Source organism: Vicugna pacos, chromosome 9 (genome assembly GCF_048564905.1).
Source record: "Vicugna pacos chromosome 9, VicPac4, whole genome shotgun sequence".
NCBI lineage: Eukaryota > Metazoa > Chordata > Mammalia > Artiodactyla > Camelidae > Vicugna > Vicugna pacos.
The window spans coordinates 45,684,543-45,704,076 of record NC_132995.1 but is presented as its reverse complement, the minus strand read 5'-3'; the positions used below and the strand labels follow the sequence as shown (position 1 = coordinate 45,704,076).

Genomic DNA, 19,534 nt, shown 5'->3' with positions numbered 1-19,534 from the left:
TGGCCAAGAAATAGTGCCCCTAATTCTGCTGCAAAGCCAGTCTGGAGAGGTACTGCTTCCAGGCCGGAGAACGGCAGAGTGTACGCTGACAGCAGCCACATGGGAGCCACCTTAATGGCAACTAAAGCTGACAATCCAATGCCCTCTGAGGCTCTGACACCCCAAATACGAGAGTCCCATTCAGCTGCCTTTCCCATCAGCGTTCCTGACACTATGGCACTTCCTTCACCAAAATATTTCTCAATTCCTCAGCAAAAGACGTGTCTTTGGGGCCATCTCAGGGTTCGTGGGTGGGGATGGCAGTGTGCAGGTCCTACCTGAAAAGGCCATTTCAATATCCTTATCTGCAGGCTCTGCCACTTACTATGTGACTTTATCCCAGTTTACCTGGAACTGTCCTGGTTTTAGCACTCAAATTCCCACATGCTGGGAAATCCCTCCATCCCTGACAAACCGGGACAGTTGGTCACCCGAAAATATCTCATGATCCTCTTCTGTAAAATAAGGATAAAAAAATGAGTTAATATGTTAAAGTGTATGAAACAGAGCCTAGGGAGAGTAAACACTGATGAATGTTAGCTCGGCTGAGCCAGCGTGCTCATTCTCAACTCCGTCATCAACATGACACCATCTAAAACTCATTTGTTAGCTAAGTAAATTTGTTAAATAAATAAAGTGCTTAAAACTGTCCCTGGCAGATAGTAAATGCTCAGCTATTACTACTCTTACTAGTCTTAGCTATTCTTACTCTTATCCGCTATTAGCTAATATTATTTGGCCACAAGTGAGTCCACATGTTAAGCAACCATCAGCACAACTAGAACCATCTCAGCTACTTAAACTAGCCTCATAAAATCCTAAATATGAAGACATTTAACCCCATCTAACATTTTCTTCTTTCCCCGCTCTCCACCCTCAAAATCCATTTCAAGATCACTTTGTAGGTTTTTGCCAATATAAATGAGCAAAATCTCATGGTTCTTTCAGTGTTTCAATATCTTCCTCCCAGATATGAAGTTTTTGGCCCCTGGGGCCTGCAGGGATCTGACTTAAAGTCTGGAGACAATGAGGGGTGGTGGGGTAGGCCACACAAGCGGACTCCTTCAGTGCAAGGGCGTCTTATTTAAGGAAACTTAAGCTGCTGGCCTGGTTGCACATGTACAATGGGGGAGGGGAACCCACACTGAGTGAGGCCCTGGCACCTGCAGCACACTGCTTCCCAGCTCACCCAGGGCATTGAAACTCAGGTGGCCAACTTGGGAAGCAGGAGGGTGGACAGTCATTCAGAGGATGCTAGGGGCCAGGCCTGGAAGTAGTGCACATCCTGTCCACCCATCACCACAGGCCACATGTCAGCCATGCAACTCATTAACTGCAAGGGAGGGTGGGAAACTCCACCTAGATGTGTGCTCAGAAGGAAAGGGATATGGGTTTGGCAAAGAGCTAGTGAGTTTCTGCCACCAGGACCTTCAGAATGACCAAGAAGAGTCCCTTTGGCTGGCTGGGGAGCCTCAGCAGGGGTGGGGGTACTGAGCTTTCCACAGCTCTCCGCAGAACCCCATTCTAACAGCCTCTCTTCTCCACTCTCCACTTTTTCCCAATTAAAGACCTAGAGAAGGTGTGAGGCCACCTGGTGGTATCACTTTATAACCACTGATGAAGCCTTAAGTTTGTATTTTAACTCTTAGCCTTGCAGCTACAAGATATAAAAATTCCCTGACTTTGTAAACATGTCTTGAGCCAAGAATTTGGACTTTGAGTTTGTCTTTCTTTCCTTTAAACTATTGGTGACAATAGCACAACACTCTGCCCAGCAGCTCTTGATTTCAGGGTAATCTTTATTTTCTTCTCTGGCAAGAGATACCAGGTCTCAAAAGCCTTGCGTTTGATGGGCACTTTGTTCTGGGGGAACCACAGGATTAAGTGTCTCACCATGGCATGCCACCGGCTATTGCTGTCCTGTCCCTTCATACGAGATGGATTTTCACTGTCCTCTGGCCACTTGCCAGCCTTACGTCATCCCTATTTCCCACAGGGCTTCTTGCTCTATCCACTTTTAGTCCTATTTTTCTATCAATCAAGGTTCTTAACTTTAAGCAACATAAACTGATTCTGGTGACTCTAATTAGAAAAAGAATTTTCCCAAGATACTAGTTAGTTCTCAAGAGTTCTAGAAGATCAGAGGATCAGATCTGCAAGAGACCCTACTGTCTCTCTTGGGCACAGATGCCATAATTGGCACCACCAGCGAGGGACGGAGGTGGCACCACCTTTGAAAGCTGGATGTAGCTGCTATGGCTGCCGCCGTCAATTACTGAGATGGGCTTCTTCCATTGGCAGCTTTACTTAAAGTTGGGCACATGGGTCTGATTGGAGGAGCCAAGTCATGTGCCGAGGTCCTTGCTGACAGGGTGGCTGGAAAAGGGAGGCAGAAAGGGGCATTTTCAGCTTCTTTCATGGGAGGCAAGTTCTGTCTCAAAGCTGGGGGATACCTCTAACACAGGAAGGGGGCTCAAATGTGTGGTGGCCAAAAGAATGACTCAGGTCCATTGCAAGAAGCTACCTGGTGCACCCGAGACCCTGGCCTGCAAGAGCTGGCCTTGTCACCCCATGCTGTAACCAGGGACCTCACCAGCCACTGGATTCTGTACAGAGTAAAGCGGGTAATGGAGCATTCCTATGCAAAGGCACCGTGGCCTGGAGGTGCTGACAGAATCAGGCCCTGCTTATAGCTGAGCCCAATGGTGCCTTCCAGTACGTTCTCTAACTTCCTGGAATACTGCAGTGGTTGCCAGGCAGGTGACTGAGATCTCATCATTCCTCACAACTTGCTTTTCACATGACCCTGGACACATTCAGTAGCCTTTCTGTAAGATGGGGAAGCTGTTGTGGGGATTAAGTGAGATTATAGATGTAAAATCTGGCACCTAGTCAAGTCCCACATCAGAGGGAATGTGCAGATTGGAAACTGTTGAGGCCACAACTGAGTAACAAGGAAGGTAGAAGGGAGAACTCACAGGCATTTCCCATCTAAAGTCTGTATCTTATCAAGGTTGTAAGTATTGGAGATCACCTTAAAGCATTAAGCTAGCATCAACCTATTGGGTACATCATTTTTACAAAAACTTGACAAGCAACAGGTACAAAGTTTTAAAATGATGATGCAAAGCAAAGTTAAAACTAATATGACAAGTTTACTTTGTATGATAGTTCTAAACCAGGAGCCCAAACCTGAAAGTAACCAGCTAAATAGGTCAAAAGACCAGGGCTTATCAGGTGAAATTTGTTTTAACCAATGGGCTTATTCCCTGATCTTGTGTAATTAAGTTTCTGTTTCTCCAAAGGTATTTACCCATATGAAGCAGGTGTTACTTGCAATTGTACAAATGCCATCTTGCTCAGCAAGTAGATAATCAAGGGCCACGTGATTATTCAAAACTACTTTAGCCAATAAACCCGGTAATAACTATGGTCAATTAATCTTCCAAAAAGGAGGCAAGAATATACAATGGAGAAAAGAAAGTCTCTTCTGCAAGAGGTAGTGGGAAAGCTGGACAGCCATATGTAAATCAATGAAGTTAGAATACTCCTTCACACCATACACATAAATAAACTCAAAATGGCTTAAAGACTTAAACCTAAGACAGAACACCACAAAACTCCTAGAAGAGAACATAGGCAAAATATTCTCTGATGTAAGTTATACCAATATTTACTTAGATCAGTCTCCCAAGGCAAAAGAAATAAATGCAAAAATAAACAACTGGGACCTAATCACATTTAAAAGCTTTTGCACAGCAAAGAAAAGCATAAACAAAAAGAAAAGACAAGCTATGCATTCGGAGAAAATATTTGCAAACAATGCATCCAAAAAGGGGTTAATTTCCAAAATATACAAACAGCTCATACAACTCAATACCAAAAAAAGAAACAACCAAAAATGGTCAGAAGACCTAAACAGACATTTCTCCAATGAAGACATACAGGTGGCCAACAGGTACATGAAAAGATGTTTAACATCACTAATTGTTAGAGAAATGCGAATCAAAATTACAATGAGGTATCACTTCACAACAGTCAGAATGGCTGTCATCAAAGTCTACAAATAATAAATGCTAGGGAGGATGTGAAGAAAAGCTAACCCTCCTGCACTGTTGATGGGAATTTAAATTGGTACAGTCACTATGGAGGACAGTATGGAGGTTCCCTAAAAAACTAAAAAGAGACTTACCATATGATCTAGCAATCCCACTCCTGGGCATATACATGGAAAAGACAAAAACTCTAATTCAAAAAGTTACATGCACCCTGATATTCAAAGCAGCACTGTTTACAACAGCCAAGACATGGAAGCAAGCTAAGGGTCCATCAACAGATGAATGGATAAAGTAGATGTGGTGTATATATAGACAATGAAATATTACTCAGCTATAAAAAATGAGTGAAATAATGCCATTTGCAGCAACATGGATGGACCTAGAGATTATCATACTAAGTGAAGTAAGTCAGAGAAAGACAAATATCCTAATGTCACTTATATGTGGGATCTAAAAAAATGGCACAAAGGAACTTATTTACAAAACAGAAAGAGACTCTCAGATATAGAAAACAAACTTATGGTTACCAAAGGGGAAGAGAGGGAAGGGATAAATTAGGAGTATGGAATTAACATATACATACTACCATACATAAAATAGAATTTATCACATAGCGCAGGGAACTATAGTCAGTATCTTGTAATAATCTATAATGGAAAAGAATCAAAAAGAAAGAATACATATAGGTTATACATACATAACCAAATCACTTTGCTGTACACCTGAAAGTAACATAATATGGTAAGTCAAATATGCTTCCATTTTTTTTTAATGGGGGCTGCGTACATCAACTATGGTACTTCCATTTTTAAAAAAGAATTAAAAAAAAAAGAAATGGGAGACATTCTTTTAAATAAATATTGCTGCCTGACTGTAAATCTGAAAAGACAAGACAACAAAATATGAACCTATCAGAGAGTGGTTACAGCCTGGCCTTGAGGAGATATCATTGTGTGTGTCCAGGGTGGAAAGGGTGGCTGCTCTTGTCCTGCAGAGACCCTTTTGTTGCTCCATTTACTGTGGTATAAGAGCACTTGCTCTCAGATGTGTTGGATTATTCCACAGTAAGAAATACTATGGCCCAGCAAATACTTACACATAAAAAACATATAAGTAACTGAAATAGAAGTTTAATAAACTGACATGTATCTCCTATTTTCCATGTATGCCATGCATGCACTCTATTTTGCATTTTATGAAATTATTCTCTTCTATTTATAGATAATAAACAAATCTATAATAAAGTTATCTATAAATTATAGATAAAATTGAAGATCTATATTATTCATTTATCTATATCCACACAGACAATATGTATATTTTCTATTTAAATAAATGTCAATCATAATTCATCAATGGTCTGTGATCACAGTTTGAAAATCAAGAAGTTACAGTAAGTCTTTCCACAGTAGGAGAAAGCTCTTATGGGAGCTTCATTGTTTCTCATCTTCCAAAGGGGTGACTGCTTTGCCTGCATCCTCTCAGAGTCAATATACAGTTTGTGTAGAGTTAATTTACATTTATTACTCTAAGTGCTTTTTTTAAATTGAGGTATAGTCAGTTTACAATGTTGTGTCAATTTCTGGTGTACAGCACAATTCTTCAGTCATACATGAACATACATATATTCATTTTCATATTCTTTTTCACCGTAAGCTACTACAAGATATTTAATATATTTCCCTGTGCTATACAGTATAAATAAACTTGTTTATCTATTTTATATATACCAGTCAGTATCTGCAAATCTCAAATTCCCAGTTTACCCCTTCCCACCCTTCTCGCCCCTGGCAACCACAAGTCTGTATTCTGTCTGTGAGTCTGTTCCTGTTTTATATATAAGTTCATTTGTATTTTTTTTTTTTAGATTCCACATATGAGTGATATCATATGGTATTTTTCTTTCTCTTTCTGGCTTACTTCACTTAAAATGACATTCTCCAGGGACATCCATGTTGCTGCAAATGACATTATTTTATCATTTTTTATGGCTGTATTACTCTAAGTGTTGTGATAGTTCTCTGTGCTTCGTCTTTTCAGCTCTTCTTCTAACTTTTAAAACTATTTGTAATCTTTATTTTCTAGTGAAAACTAGGAAGCAGGAAGTTGTGAACTGTCTGTCATGTATTAGCATCCTGCGGAAAGCTAGTATACTTATAAATACACTTCATAATTTCCAGAAGTATTTTCTTAACTGTAAAATTTTGTAATGTGGCACAAAACATGTTTATTAAGAGATTCAAATAACTTTTGTCTCTTTGTAAAAATTAAAAAGACAAAAATAGATAAACTATGTTTAGCATTTAACATTTACCTTACTTGAAAATGATTTAGATTCAATGAATATCCTTTATTTAATTTAAATTAGTATAAATTTTGATCTTATATTTATTTTAAAACCTTGGTTTTTCTTGGTAATGTACAATAGGATAAATATAATTAACACTGCTGTTATGTTATAAATGAAAGTTGTTAAGAGAGTAAATCCTAAGAGTTCTCATCCAAAGGAAAAAAATTTTTTTCTATTTCTTTAATGTGAGATGATGGATATTCAGTAAACTTACTGTGGTAATCATTTCATGATGCATGTACGTCAAATCATTATGCGGTCCACAAACTTATACAGTGATGAATGTCAATTATTATCACTAAAACTGGAAGAAAAAATACTTGTTTTTGACAATTATGTTTGGAGTAGACACTAAATAGCTAACCATAATCTTAAGTTCTTTTCTTTTTTTTTAATTTTTCTTTTTTAAAAATTTATTTGGAGGGTAATTAGGTTGTTCATTTATTTATCTTAATTTTTTAAGATTTTTGATGAGGTACCAGGGATTGAACCCACAACCTTGTGCATGCTAAGCATGTGCTCTACCACTGAGCTATATCCTCCCCCTTAAGTTATTTTCTTGCTGACAGATTTTGAAACAAAAAATGCATGAGCCTTTTTAATTAGTAAACCCAGGCAGAAAAAGTTGCATATTTGCATTATACTCAATACTGACAACTCTGAAGATATGCTTGTTTTTATTTGCCAAAAAACTTCAACTAGCTTTTATCTATCAACAATTATTCCAGGTCATACGAACTTGAAAAACATTTGAGTTAATTTCTATATTTCTGAGAGTATACTTGATTTATAAATTCTTAATTTTCTTTTAAGCCAACTAAATACAGCTCCTTACAAATTAATTTTGGCAACACCATGTGAAGGTAGAAAAATATCACATACCTATAACATATACACACAGACATACATAATATACCAACAGACATAAAGATTTTACAGCTTTTAAAAAAAAATTTTAGCCATGTCCCAGGTATAAATTCAAATCCAAATTACTTTTCTGGCAGATGGAGTTAAGGTTATCTGATCAGATGGGCACAAGTTTTTGTCTGTTTGTTTTGGGGTTTTTTTTTGGTCTGTTTTTAATTGAAGTTTAGTTGATTTACAATGGTGTGTTTTTTCTGGTGTACAATGATTCAGTTATATACATGTATATATTCTTTTTCATATTCTTTTTCATTATAAATTATTAGAAGATACTGAATGCCATTCCCTGTGATATACATTGGGACCTTGTTTATTTTATATATAGTAGTTTGTATCTGCTAATCCCAAAGTCCTAATTTATCCCTCCCTCTCTTCCCCACTATTTCCTCTTTGGTAACCATAAGTTTGTTTTCTATATCTGAGAGTCTCTTTCTGTTTTGTAAATAAGTTCCTTTGTGCCATTTTTTTAGATCCCACGTATAAGTGACATTAGGATATTTGTCTTTCTCTGACTTACTGCACTTAGTATGATAATCTCTAGGTCCATCCATGTTGCTGCAAATGGCATTATTTCACTCATTTTTTATAGCTGAGTAATATTTCATTGTCTATATATACACCACATCTACTTTATCCATTCATCTGTTGATGGACCCTTAGCTTTCTTCCATGTCTTGGCTGTTGTAAACAGTGCTGCTTTGAACATCAGGGTGCATGTAACTTTTTGAATTAGAGTTTTTGTCTTTTCCGTATATATGCCCAGGAGTGGGACTGCTAGATCATATGGTAAGTCTCTTTTTAGTTTTTTAGGGAACCTCCATACTGTCCTCCATAGTGACTGTACCAATTTAAATTCCCATCAACAGTGCAGGAGGGTTAGCTTTTCTTCACACCGTTCCTAGGATTTATTATTTGTAGACTTTTTCATGATGGCCATCCTGACTGGTGTGAGGTGATACCTTGTAGTTTTGAATTGCATTTCTCTGATAATTAGTGATATTGAGCATCTGAAAGATCTTTTTATTTGCATGCTGTAAGAATCTCTTAGAGTTTTTTTAAAACTTATTTTATCTTTTAGAAAATTCTGCATACCAATCAAAAAATGCATTATGCTGTCTCTAAGAAATTTAGAATCCTCTCTTTTAAGGGTTCCCTTTAGGTGGACTTATCTAAAACAAAGTTTCCCTGAAATGGCCATTATAACTCCAAGTTATCTAAAAGTTCACCCATTTTTCCAGAAAGGCATAAGATGCTGGTTGAAGGATTACGTGGAACCTATCTTGCCTTTGGATTTCCTAAAATGTCTTAATTGTGTCATAATTTTAAAAATTATGTTTCCCAATAGCTGTTTTAAAACACTAGGACTCACGTGTTTCCCATTTGGAACAAGATGGGTGACTTACCAGGAAGCTTCATGAAAACAGATCTCTATAAAGCTAGGGAACTCAAAACACAAAGAGAACAGAGCTCAGACCCAGGAGAAAACTTACCCTCAAACTCCAGGGTTAGCAAGAAAGCAGTGAGCTCAGTGAACTCTGTCAGTACCAACACCTGCTTGCTCACCAGCCTCCAAGTCATTAGATGGTACTCTGGATCCCACTTCTGATACCATGCAATGTCAACCTTAAAAATAAAACAGCCAGTTATTTTACCAGCAAAGTGGGTTTATTTGGGAATAGCAGAGAATTGCCACTTAGGACAGGCTAGCTATGGTGAATCATAGGCAAGCCTGGAGAATAAAGGAGAGGGGCTTGCTTTTACTAGGTTTTAGAGGGAAATTGGGAACTTTTTTGAATAAAAGCTCATTGCAGAAGGATGAGACTTTGAAGTTGTGGCAGTTCCTCATTGGTTGCAAGTGGTGGTTAGAGAATTGTTGCTGGGGTAAGAAGGATCTTCCTTCTTTTCTGAAAAAGCAAAAGATAAAATCTGCATGTGATTAATGTCCTCTCTTGACAAAATCATTCTTCATTCTTCCTGCTGGTTATGCAAGCTAAAACGAGTGGTACACGTGTGAGTTCCCCTTTCAGGGCTTCTCGACTCCATTTTAACTAAGGTTTCCTTTATCTTTACAGTCCTCATGGACTATTGCCCTACATGTTGGACATGGCTGTGATTTTCTGTCCCCTCTGGACATTGCAAGTACGAAAGTCAAAGGAACAGACACAGAAAGCCAGACGACGTGGAAGTATAGGTGTTTTCTTGGTGCATGGGTATTTGTTTAATGTGTCCTTGAGTGGATATATCAGGGTCACAAATGGAAGAGAAGGTCCAAGGGTGGGGGTACAGAATCGCCAACTTCCTCTCAATTGAACCCTTGATCTGGATTGTCAAACCCTCAGGGGCATCGTTGTTGGTCTCCTTGTTCCTCACCACGAGCAAGCAGGTGCTGGATAAATGCTCCTGGTGACTGTGTTGCAGGAAGTCTTGTGAAAAGGAAAATGAGACGGCTCACAGTTGTTACTGTATGACAGCTAAAAGTGGGCCATGGATGATGATCATAGATTCAGGAAGAAAAGGGGTGGGCTCAAGGAGGTGCCTCCGAGTCACAGGTGAAACTCTGTGGTCTGATTCGAACCCACAGAATTGATTTAATGCAGTTCCATTCATTTATTTAGCAGATATCAACTGAGCACTTACTGAGTGGCCAGGCCCTAAGTGAGCTGTGGGTATACAGCAATGAGCAGGATTCCCCTCCGTCTTGTCTCCTGAGAGAGCATAGAGCTATGTGCTCAGAGGGTGAACACTGAAGGAGCCGAGAAAGGAGACCATTCGGTGGCCGGGAACTGGTGCAGATGGCTGCCGGGCTTGACTTCTCAGCCCTCCCCTAAATCGAGTTCAGTGACTCTTGACTCCTCCACCTCCAAGAGAGTGGGCAGTGGGGCATCTTCTTCCCAGCCCAAGTGGACTGTTTGCTTTGTTTCTCACTCAGAGCCACCCTGGCCTTTTCAGACACAGCCAACCCAGGGGCTTAGACCAGAGGCAGCTGTGGGGCGTGGGCCAGGCAGCAGGCAGGCCTGTGGGCGGGCAGACAGGCAGCAGAACACTCAAGAATTAACCTGGACCAGGGCTGGAAGTCTCCTCAGAGGATCACGGACATACCCCCTCCTGACTTTTGACGGTACCACCCCCAAATTTCAAGGCCTGGGCAATGGGGTTGAGTCTCATAGTCAGTTTGAGGAAACAGTAAAGCGCCCTCCCCACCCCTGGGTTTTGTTGTTGTTGTGAGGTGAGCCAAAGGGACTGTTTGTCTCAGCGTCATGGTCCCCTCAGGATGGAGGTGGCCCCTCTGAGCGGGAGCCCAGCCCTGAATAGGTGGGCCCAGGGTCCAGAGGCCAGGCCAGGCTGCCCACTGACCAGGGACAGGCGCTCTGCTGTGATGCCTCTCAGGGGTCACTGCCCACTGCCTCAGAGCTGAAAAGCAGGGAAGAGCCAGCCAGGAGGCAAATGGGGTCCATGTGCTCTTGGCCCCTTCCTCCTGCACCCCTCCCTCCCTCCAGCTCTGCCCCACTCTCTGGCTCTCTTCAGATTTAGCCATGGCTCAGGAGCCGAAGCCCAGCCCTGCCCCGCCAGGCCAGAAGAGGCCATGGGACACAGTCATCTCCTGGTGAGTCTGTCTGGGGTTGCCTGCTGGGGATGGAGACTGATCGCTAGCTTGTTTGGGGCCCTGGGCTCTCCTGGGGCAGAACAAGGACCCCAGGAGACTTGTTCACTGAGTTGTACCCCCAGCCAACTCAGACTGCCAGTCCTACTCACTGTGGTACCAAAGGAGGTCCTGACTCCCTCTGCCACAAGTTTTGTCTGTAAATGCAGGAGGGGTCCATCCAATTCACTCCAAGCCCCTTCTAGCTGATGTAACCCAGCCACCATCCTGCTGGTGGTGTCCCCACCCCTGGCCTGGACCCTGGGTTGTGGGTCCTCCAAGGAGAGCCTCACCTGTTGGGTCCTTGGGGCTTTTTCTGAGTAAAGGTGTTTGGGAAGTAGCAAATGGGAAACTTTCTGGATGAAATCTTGTCTCTTACTTGGGAAGCTTAAAGAAATTTTAAAGAAACCTTCAAACGTTTTCAGAAAGGAGCTTACCAACCTCTGCCAGCCAACGTGCCATTTTCACAGGCGTAACGAGGGTGTGTGTAACCCCAGCAGCTCCTTCATCCCCTCAGCGAGGCATGTGTGATAGTTGCACTCAGCTCCTGGCCCCATCTGTGGGCATTTGGGTGGGTTCTGTCTTCACCAGCAATGGAGGCAAGGAGGCAGTGTGGCAGGTGGTTGCTGTTAGGAAAAGCATTGTGTAAACACCCTGGTGGCAAAGGTTCTGATTTCTCTTGGGTCTCATACCCCAGAGGTGGGATGGCAAGGCTGGATGGGGGCTGCTGTGAGAAACCTCTGCACCTCCAGGTTGACCTGGAAAGAGATTAGGCCAAATCTCTCCCTCAAAGTGGCAGCTTGTCGACGGCTTTTTCATTGTTTTGGGCTGATGGTAGATGTGTACTCATAGGTAACTCCTAGTTTTTTAAACTTGGGTTTCTTTAGTGATGCAGAACTGCACATGCAGTGTGTTGGTTTGCCTCACGTCTCCTGTGGTAGCTTCTTATCTGGAGGTTGATAGGGTTCTGTAAATAATAGTCAGATATGAGCAAAGTGGTTCCTTCCCATCATACTCTCCTGTTTCTTCACATGGCCACTTTGAGGCTGGGTGAACCCCTCCTCAGTTCTTCATTTCCAGTTGCCTTCTTCAGAGTTCATGTCTACCCAACCCCCACAACACCCTCTTGCCTAGCAGGCTTGGACCCAATCCTGTAGGTACAGGTAGGGGAACAGGGAAGCAATGGGGAGTAATGGCAGCTGTGTTGCAGGAGCTCTGACTCTATTCAAAGGGGCACCTGACATTCAAGGCCCAGGGCAGAGGTGGCCTCCTTAAGACCCATGTGTCCTCAGGGGACCCCACTGGGGAAAATGAAGCCCTTCCCTGGAGGCTAGGGCAGCATGTCTGGGGCAGCAGGCTGTAGCTGTGGCTCTGAACCCTTGGGATGGTGTCCTGAAGGTCGGGGGTGGGGTTCTTGTGGTTCCTGAGCTGCTGGATGACTTCTCCATAAGAACTGGTCACATCCAGGCCATGTGCCTTGGGTCTCAAAATGGCATTTGTCAACCTGGAAGGAAAGGTTTGTGATGGAAGGATTGCCCTAGGTCCCCTTCCCCACCACCCTCACCCTTGGCCCTGAGGACACTGGAGAAGGTGGCTTGACCTCTGCCCACAGCACTTGGTGTGTTTTATTTCTCTTTTTGTGGGAAGCCCCAGTTTGCAGACTGTAATTAGCCCAGACCAGGGAATGAATGTGGCTGCGAATCCTGGGCAACCAGGCAGCTGCCCCATGGGAAAAGAGGGTCAAGGCCACACTGCCAGGGCACAGGCATCAGACCTAGCTGATGACTGGGGACAGGGGCAGAGCAGGGAGGACCTCAGGCCGGGAGGTTCCCCCTAAATGCAGCAAGCTGTAGCAGCGAATATGGCCTAACCTCTTCCTCCTAACTCCATCCTGCCCTCGTCTCAACTCAGGTAGCTCCCAAGTCTGTGCTCATCGATCAGTGATTTACCATTTCTTTACCGTTAATTTTTGGGTACTTTAAAAAGTCATTTTAGGGAAAAATATAAAGGGGCAAAGAAAAGATACACCTCGGGAATTGGCCGGTAATCGAACCTGGGCCTCCCACGTGGCAGGCGAGAATTCTACCACTGAACCACCAATGCTCTGGCATACGGTGTCTCACCACAGCAGGTAAGGCTGTCAGCTATTGGCTCCCAGGCTGTGTCTAATCTCTGCCAAAGTTTCAAGCCCAGTCCAAGAGAGGGGCCTCCAAGGGGGCCTGAACAAGTGAAAATTTTCTCGAGTGGTTGTGTCCAGCTGAGACTCATCACCTTGAGTTTTGTCCTGCCCCCAGCCCTCCTGTCTTGGTTTGCCCTGGTCCTCAGAGGGCTGCCTGTTTCCTGCACTGCGCCCTGATCCCCAGGCCCCGGACCCGGACCCGGACCCTGCAGCGCCAAAGGGGTGGGTATAGGCTCACCCAACGCTCTGCTGGCTTGCTTCCCTTTCTCCAAGGATGATCCTCCCACCACCGGAATCAGCATCCCTGCTGCTCCGGGGCCGCCCACCCAGACTTCCTGAGGCGGAAAGCAGGGACGAGGGTGGCCGGAAATCTCATCAGCAAGCCTGGGGATCTCTCGAGATGAAAGAGAAGCGACCCTGAATGTCCTCCATTTCCCCTCAGTGCCCTCCATAGACCTAGCCCCTCGTGGGCTGGGCCTGAGCTGGGGGTGTGGGTGCCCAGTACCAGGAAGTTACTTAAAAAACTTTACCGCCCCCAGCATGCAGTCCCTCTCCTCCCCCTTAACTCCTCACTTGCCTCAGCCCAAGCTGCAGGCTTTACCTGAACCTCCTGCAGCTGTATCCCCATGGGGCCTTCCTGCCCAGGCCAAAGCCAGTTCTCTCTCTGCACCTGTTTCCCCTTCCCTTCTGGGCACCAGTTCCCTGGAGGTGCCTGAGAACAGGGATGAGACCAGGCAGTAAGAACTTCTTGGGACCTTCCAGGTTCAGCCTCTCTCCCACTGCCTGGAGCGAAGGGGAAAGTGGCCTGGCAAGACACTAACCATGGCTGAACTTGCATCCTGGGAATTCCCACACAAGGATTAAAGGCTCTCACACCCTCTCCATGGCTTTAGGCCCTGACTTAATTCTTCCTTTTCATCCTTTGCCAGACTAAGAACCAGACTAAGATCAGTAGTGCCTGGGTCAGGCAGAGGAGCCTTTGGAGGGCCCAGATCTGGCTGCCAATTGCCCCTCCTGCCACCTGGAGCCACCCAGAAGGTGCCTGTATCAGAGGCCAGCTATGGGGAAGCTGGTTTGCTGTGGTCTCCAAAGTGACCTTGGTCAAGTCTCTATACAGGAGCTCTTCTGGTGGAGATTCTTGGGATTCCAAGGAAAAGCTGCATACCTCAGCTCCTGCAAATTAAACTGCCGTCTGCGCAAGGACTCTGGCCCTGGCCCTGGCCCATTCCCATTTATCTCTATCACAGCAGGAACTATGACCTGGACTATGAGCTGTACAGGGAAGACATCCCCTATAGGTAGGTCCCCTGCCCCCTTGATCCTCTGGGCAAGCAGGTGGGGCAAGTTGGCCTGACTCCCTGTCTGTCCTGTCTCAGTAGGGTGTATGAGTACCAGAGGATCCCTCCACTAATCAACGGCGTGCCTATCAAGATCCGGAGAACCCATGTGGGCATGGGGCTCAGGAGCAACTTTAGTCCCCACAAAGCCCCCAGGAACAGCCACCTGCACACAGGGCAGATAAAGCGTGAGTGGGCACAGCCCTCATCTGCAGGGTTGGGGGAAGCTGGGTGGCCCTTAGCAGTGAGGGCAGGCTCAGGAATCCTGGCAGCACTGCCCTCTGCCCCCTGAGCCTGGGAGACACCAACTCTGGCCCCTCTCCCAGCAGTCCAGACTGAGGAGCTGCACTCCATCAGAGGAGAGCTGAGCCAGATCAAAGCCCAGGTGGACCGCCTACTGGAGAGTGTGGAGCGCATGGACCAGCAAAGGGACCGGCTTCCAGGTCAGGCACCCGCAAGTGTGGGCCTAGTCCACGTGCTCAGCAGGCTCCAGGTTTTCCCACTCCTGAAGGTAACAGGGACACCTGGGGTCCTGCCTCGGGCTTTCCCTGTCTGCAGGGCTCCTTCCCACCCCATTTCCCTCCCTCTGGCTATTCTTGTGGATTCTAGGTTGTACTACAACCCCTCACCCACTCAGCATCTGTCTGGAGCCAGAGCAGTGTCCCAGCTTATCCCCTTCTTGCCCTTCCCGGCTCTAGACACCCTAGATCAGTGATAGGCATCAAGTGGCCTCCAAACCCAGCCACTGACCAGTGACTCTCCCGGTACAGGGACAGAGGGCTGTGAAGAGAACAGGGGCTCCGAGAGTGAGGGTTCCTCATTCAGAACCACTGAACCCCAGCAGGAGCCCAGGAGTCAGAAGGCCCATCCAGAGGCGGACAGCGCTCAGTAGAACATGGACCCCAAGGATGTAGTGAGTGGTCTTGCACCTCCCCTTATCCTCATCCTCTTGTTTGGGTCCTTGAGGCCTCTCTATGAGCAAGGGAGGGACAGGGTTTGTGCAGGAGCCCACCATAGTGGTTGTGGGGAGGCATATGACTTCCATCACAGGCAATGCCTGGAAGATGGGGCTCTGTCCTATTTCTTTTATCCCCTCCCAACTCAGGCTTAGCTCAGCTGGGCCAGGAGCTCATGCTGGGAGCGGAGCCAGTTCTGGCCTGAAACACTATCTCCTCCTGGAATGTGGGTGGAGAGGGGGCTTTGAACACTATAGAGGGAATATCACAAGTGTTCCTCAGAGCCCCAGACCCTTTGCTTGAGAACCACTTGGTAAGCCTGCCCCTGCCCCCACTTGCTACCCCAGGGGCTTTGGGCTGTCTTGCATTGTACTATGCTCCCCAGAGAAGCTGGAGCACACTGATCTTCCTGGATTAAGAATATCCAAAACTGAACCTGATGATAGCCCTTTGTGCAGCTTGAAAAGGCTTCAGCATTCCCTGCCCTACCATATCCTCCTTCCCTATTGGTGATCCCTGAGGTGGGCTAAGCCCCGCCGTTGTTGTTTGTGCCATCCTAGCAAGGCTGGGGCTGCTGGGGGTTGGCAGTGAGCAGTCTCCCTTCCTTCACCTGCCCAGCTCTGCTATCCCTTGGCCTGCTGGGCTCCAAGATTGAGTCACATCTAGAAGACTAGGCTAGGTAGAGAAAGTGCCTTTTGTCTCGTGGTTCTGGGTTCCCAGGTGTCAGGAAGAATCTAGAGTAGCACTGAGCTGCCAAAGTTGCCAAGAAAGGGAGGTGGGGGTGGGAGACTGGGAGATGTTAGCAGATGGCCCTCCCTTTCCTACCCAGGCCATGCCTTTCAGCCCTCTGGGCTACAGTCCTGCTTCTGCTTCTCCTACAGGTGAAGAACCATACATCAGATCAGGAAGGCAGCCAGTAGAAGGTTGGAAACACCCTCACACCACTCACCCCTGCCCTGCCAGTCTCCTCAGCTCTAGGCACCTTCCTGATGGTTCATTTCTTGACTTGAGTGGTTTTTCAAAGGCCTCCCGGTGGCACCCATGCAATCCATTCTGGAGCAAGGGCAATGAAGTGGAGGCACAGCTCTGCCAGACCAGCCAGGAAGCCTCCCCCCAGTGCTGGCTTTAGTTTTGAAGGTCGTTTCCAGATGACAGTCTGGGGACTGGCAGGGATGGGAGAGAGGAGGTCTGCAACTGCCTAGCACCAGCTCACTATCCTCATAAAGCTGAGGCTCACTCTTGCAAGAACAGCTGGACAGCCCCCACCCCCACCCCGCCCCAGAGCCCCAACAGCCCTCTGACTGCTGCTAGTGCTTCAGCTGCTCTTTTCCCCTCTCAAAGCCCCACCAGGGCTTTGACACCTGTCTGGGTGTCAATAGGGTATTATCATTTTTATGTCACTCCTATCTTGTTTCTTGCTGGTGAGGTATTATGTATTTCAGGTCTGCTTTAGAAATGTATTATGTCACTGGAGGAAAATAAAACTTGTATTTTTTTCCCCTGGTCAAGGGTTCTTGGTGTGGTCCTTCAGCTGCCCCAGGCCAGCCCTTGCCAGAGAAGCTGAGCAGGCCCCTGAGACACACAAGCTCAGAAGCTCATACCAAGCCACGCCAGAGAGGGGACCAAGCTGCCCTTCCTTCCTCCATTCCAGACCTAAGCACAAACCCACAAGGAAGATTCCACCTTTGTGGTCAGACTAGCCAGTTCTGCCCTAAAGAATGGCCAGACTGCATCTAGTTTCCCAACATCCAGAAACTCTCACTCCTAGCAGTTCAAATGCCCTCTCCCAGGAGCCAAGACTGAACCGTTTTAAGACAATGCTGACATGTTTAAGACAATGCTGTCTCAAGGCCTTGACACCAAGAGTCCAAGAACACACTACCCAGCTTAGAAGAGCTTTTTAAATCCTGTACCAAGAACAACAGAAGACCTTTTCAGATATAAGAAGGCACAGCCCCCTTGACCGACTGTTCTCTCAAAAGCAGCCCAATTATATAAGGAGTCACTGGCTGGCCTGTATAGGGTCCATCCTTTACAAGACATCAGCTCCAGGTTCCGCTTTCCAGGCAAGTCCAGATGAAGTCCTTTCCAACTTGGGAGTCAGGCTGCATTCGCAGGTTTCTTTCAACGGTCGTGGCTGGGAGCCAACTCAAGTACAAAAGTTTCAACATAACAGTTTGTAAAAAATCGTTCCAACAGAGGTGTCCAGGTGCATCAATTCCAAGCGCGCCTCCCCAGATTCTCTCCCGTGCTCCGAGTTCTCAGCTCCCCACAGTGCAAGTCGACAGCGCGGGTCCTTTCGGTGACAGTGGCAGCTTGGTCCTGGGCGTCCATCGTGGCCCAGGCTTCCAGTTCAGGGCGGCGCGGCGGTGCCCCTTCGGCGGGCGGCCCGCACCAAGCACTGCTGCAGAACGGGGTAGAGGCGCTGGCAGCCCTCGAGACCCAGGCGCACGGCCTCCGCCCAGCTTTCGGTAGGGCCACCCTCCCCGCTGCCCAGCAGCCCGGCCACCTGGTTGAGGACGGGCATGAGCGCCACAGTGAGGCTGGCGGCGGCGCGTTCCTCCTCGAGCAGCGTGGGGTCCAGCAGCCAGATAGGCGCAGGCCCCGGCGCGCGGCTTAGGCCGCAGCCCACTACCAGATCGTACATCTCGATGCCCGCATCGGCCAGGGCGAGCGAGGCGGCAGTGAGCGCAGCAGCCAGCGCAGAGCCGCCATCTTCTAGCAGTAGTGCGGACACCTCGAGCTGTGCGCGTGGGTAGCGGCCCAGGCGCACCGCCGGCTCCAGTGCCTCTTGCAGCGCCAGTGCCAGCTCGCGCTCTTCGCCGCCGCCTGGGGGAGCCCGGCGCCGACGGCCCGAGAAGGGAGCACGGCGGAAGTCGCAAAGCAGCCGGCCGCGCAACGCGGCCGGGGCCTCACCGCCCGCTCCGGCCGGGCCGCTGCCGCGCTCGCCGCCCTCGACCTGGCGCGGGCCAGACACGGCGCACAGAACCTTGGTGCCTCCCGCCTCCAGGTAGGCGGAGCCCTTCGCCTGGCTCAGCAGCCCCGCACGCGCGTACACGGGACGCAGCCGTGTCGAGTCGCGAGCGACTGGCGCCTCGTCTTCGTCAGCCGCGTACAGCTGAGGCGGCTGCGACTCTTCAGGCCCGCGGATGCGGCGGTGGTCCCCAGGCATGACGACGCCTGGTGTGCTAGCCGCTTCCGCCCGCTTAAAGCTCCGCGCCCGCGCGAAGATTGTCGGGATAGCGGCGGGCGGCGCCGTTCTGCCCCCTGCCGTCTCGGAGGGAGAACGGCGAGCGCTGCAGAGCCCGGGGGCCGCAGCCAGGACGTCCAGTTCTGAGTGGATGGGTGCATAGATGGACCGGGCTGGCCTGCAGAAGTGGGACCTGGACAGGCCCAAATGACCTCTAGCCACAGGACCAGGGAAGTCCAGGGCTTACGTCTTCTTCCTTTCACTTGTGAAGTTTGTAATTATTTTAATTTTGCACTTAATTGTGTGACTATTTTATGTATGTTCCCCACTGCCTGGCCCAAGAGGGCAGTGACTTTTTTGTCTTAGTCATTCTGTACATCAGTGCCCTGGCTGGCATAAATGCTCGTCAAGTGAATGAACGTAAGTGTGTCTCTCCTGCATTGGATTGTGTAAGCTCTTTGTACCCCTAGCACTTGTTGCTGCCAGGGCCTCAGCACCCTCTGTCTGCTTCTCATCCTCCAAGTGAGGCCAGCCCCTCAACGCCAGGCCTGTGACAGCCGGCCTCTGCTTCTCCTCCCAGCATAGATCTGCTTTTCCTCCTCCCTCTGAGTTAGCAGGGCTGAGATTGACCCTGGGCTCCAGAGCCAGCCTGCTGTACCCAGGGGACAGAAATCAGCCATAGCGAGCACAATCCAGTACCATACACCACTGCTTCCAAACCCAGCTATCTTCAGACTTGGGTGGACAAAGAACCAGGTCAGATTCTCTATCCTCACTGTCCAACTCAGGCCCAGGAACCAGCAATGATGTTTAAGCAGTTTAAGGAGTAGGGGGAAGCAACTGTATCCTAACACCTCCTAT

At 47.4% G+C, this 19,534-nt stretch overlaps 1 protein-coding gene across 1 annotated transcript; it reads right to left on the bottom strand.

Annotated features, from left to right (window-relative positions):
• Positions 1–9,036: 9,036 nt before the first annotated feature.
• On the bottom strand, positions 9,037–18,719 carry EXOSC6 (exosome component 6). Its single transcript, XM_072967712.1, has 2 exons — positions 17,397–18,719; positions 9,037–11,637 (listed from the first exon to the last, which is right to left on the bottom strand). The coding sequence occupies exon 1, from the start codon at positions 18,653–18,655 to the stop codon at positions 17,837–17,839; it is 819 nt and encodes a 272-aa protein (XP_072823813.1). The 5' UTR covers positions 18,656–18,719; the 3' UTR covers positions 9,037–11,637; positions 17,397–17,836.
• Positions 18,720–19,534: the final 815 nt, after the last annotated feature.

Coding starts and splice junctions, on each gene's coding strand:
- EXOSC6 (XM_072967712.1), bottom strand. CDS start 18,655: ATGCCTGGGGACCACCGCCGCATCCGCGGGCCTGAAGAGTCGCAGCCG.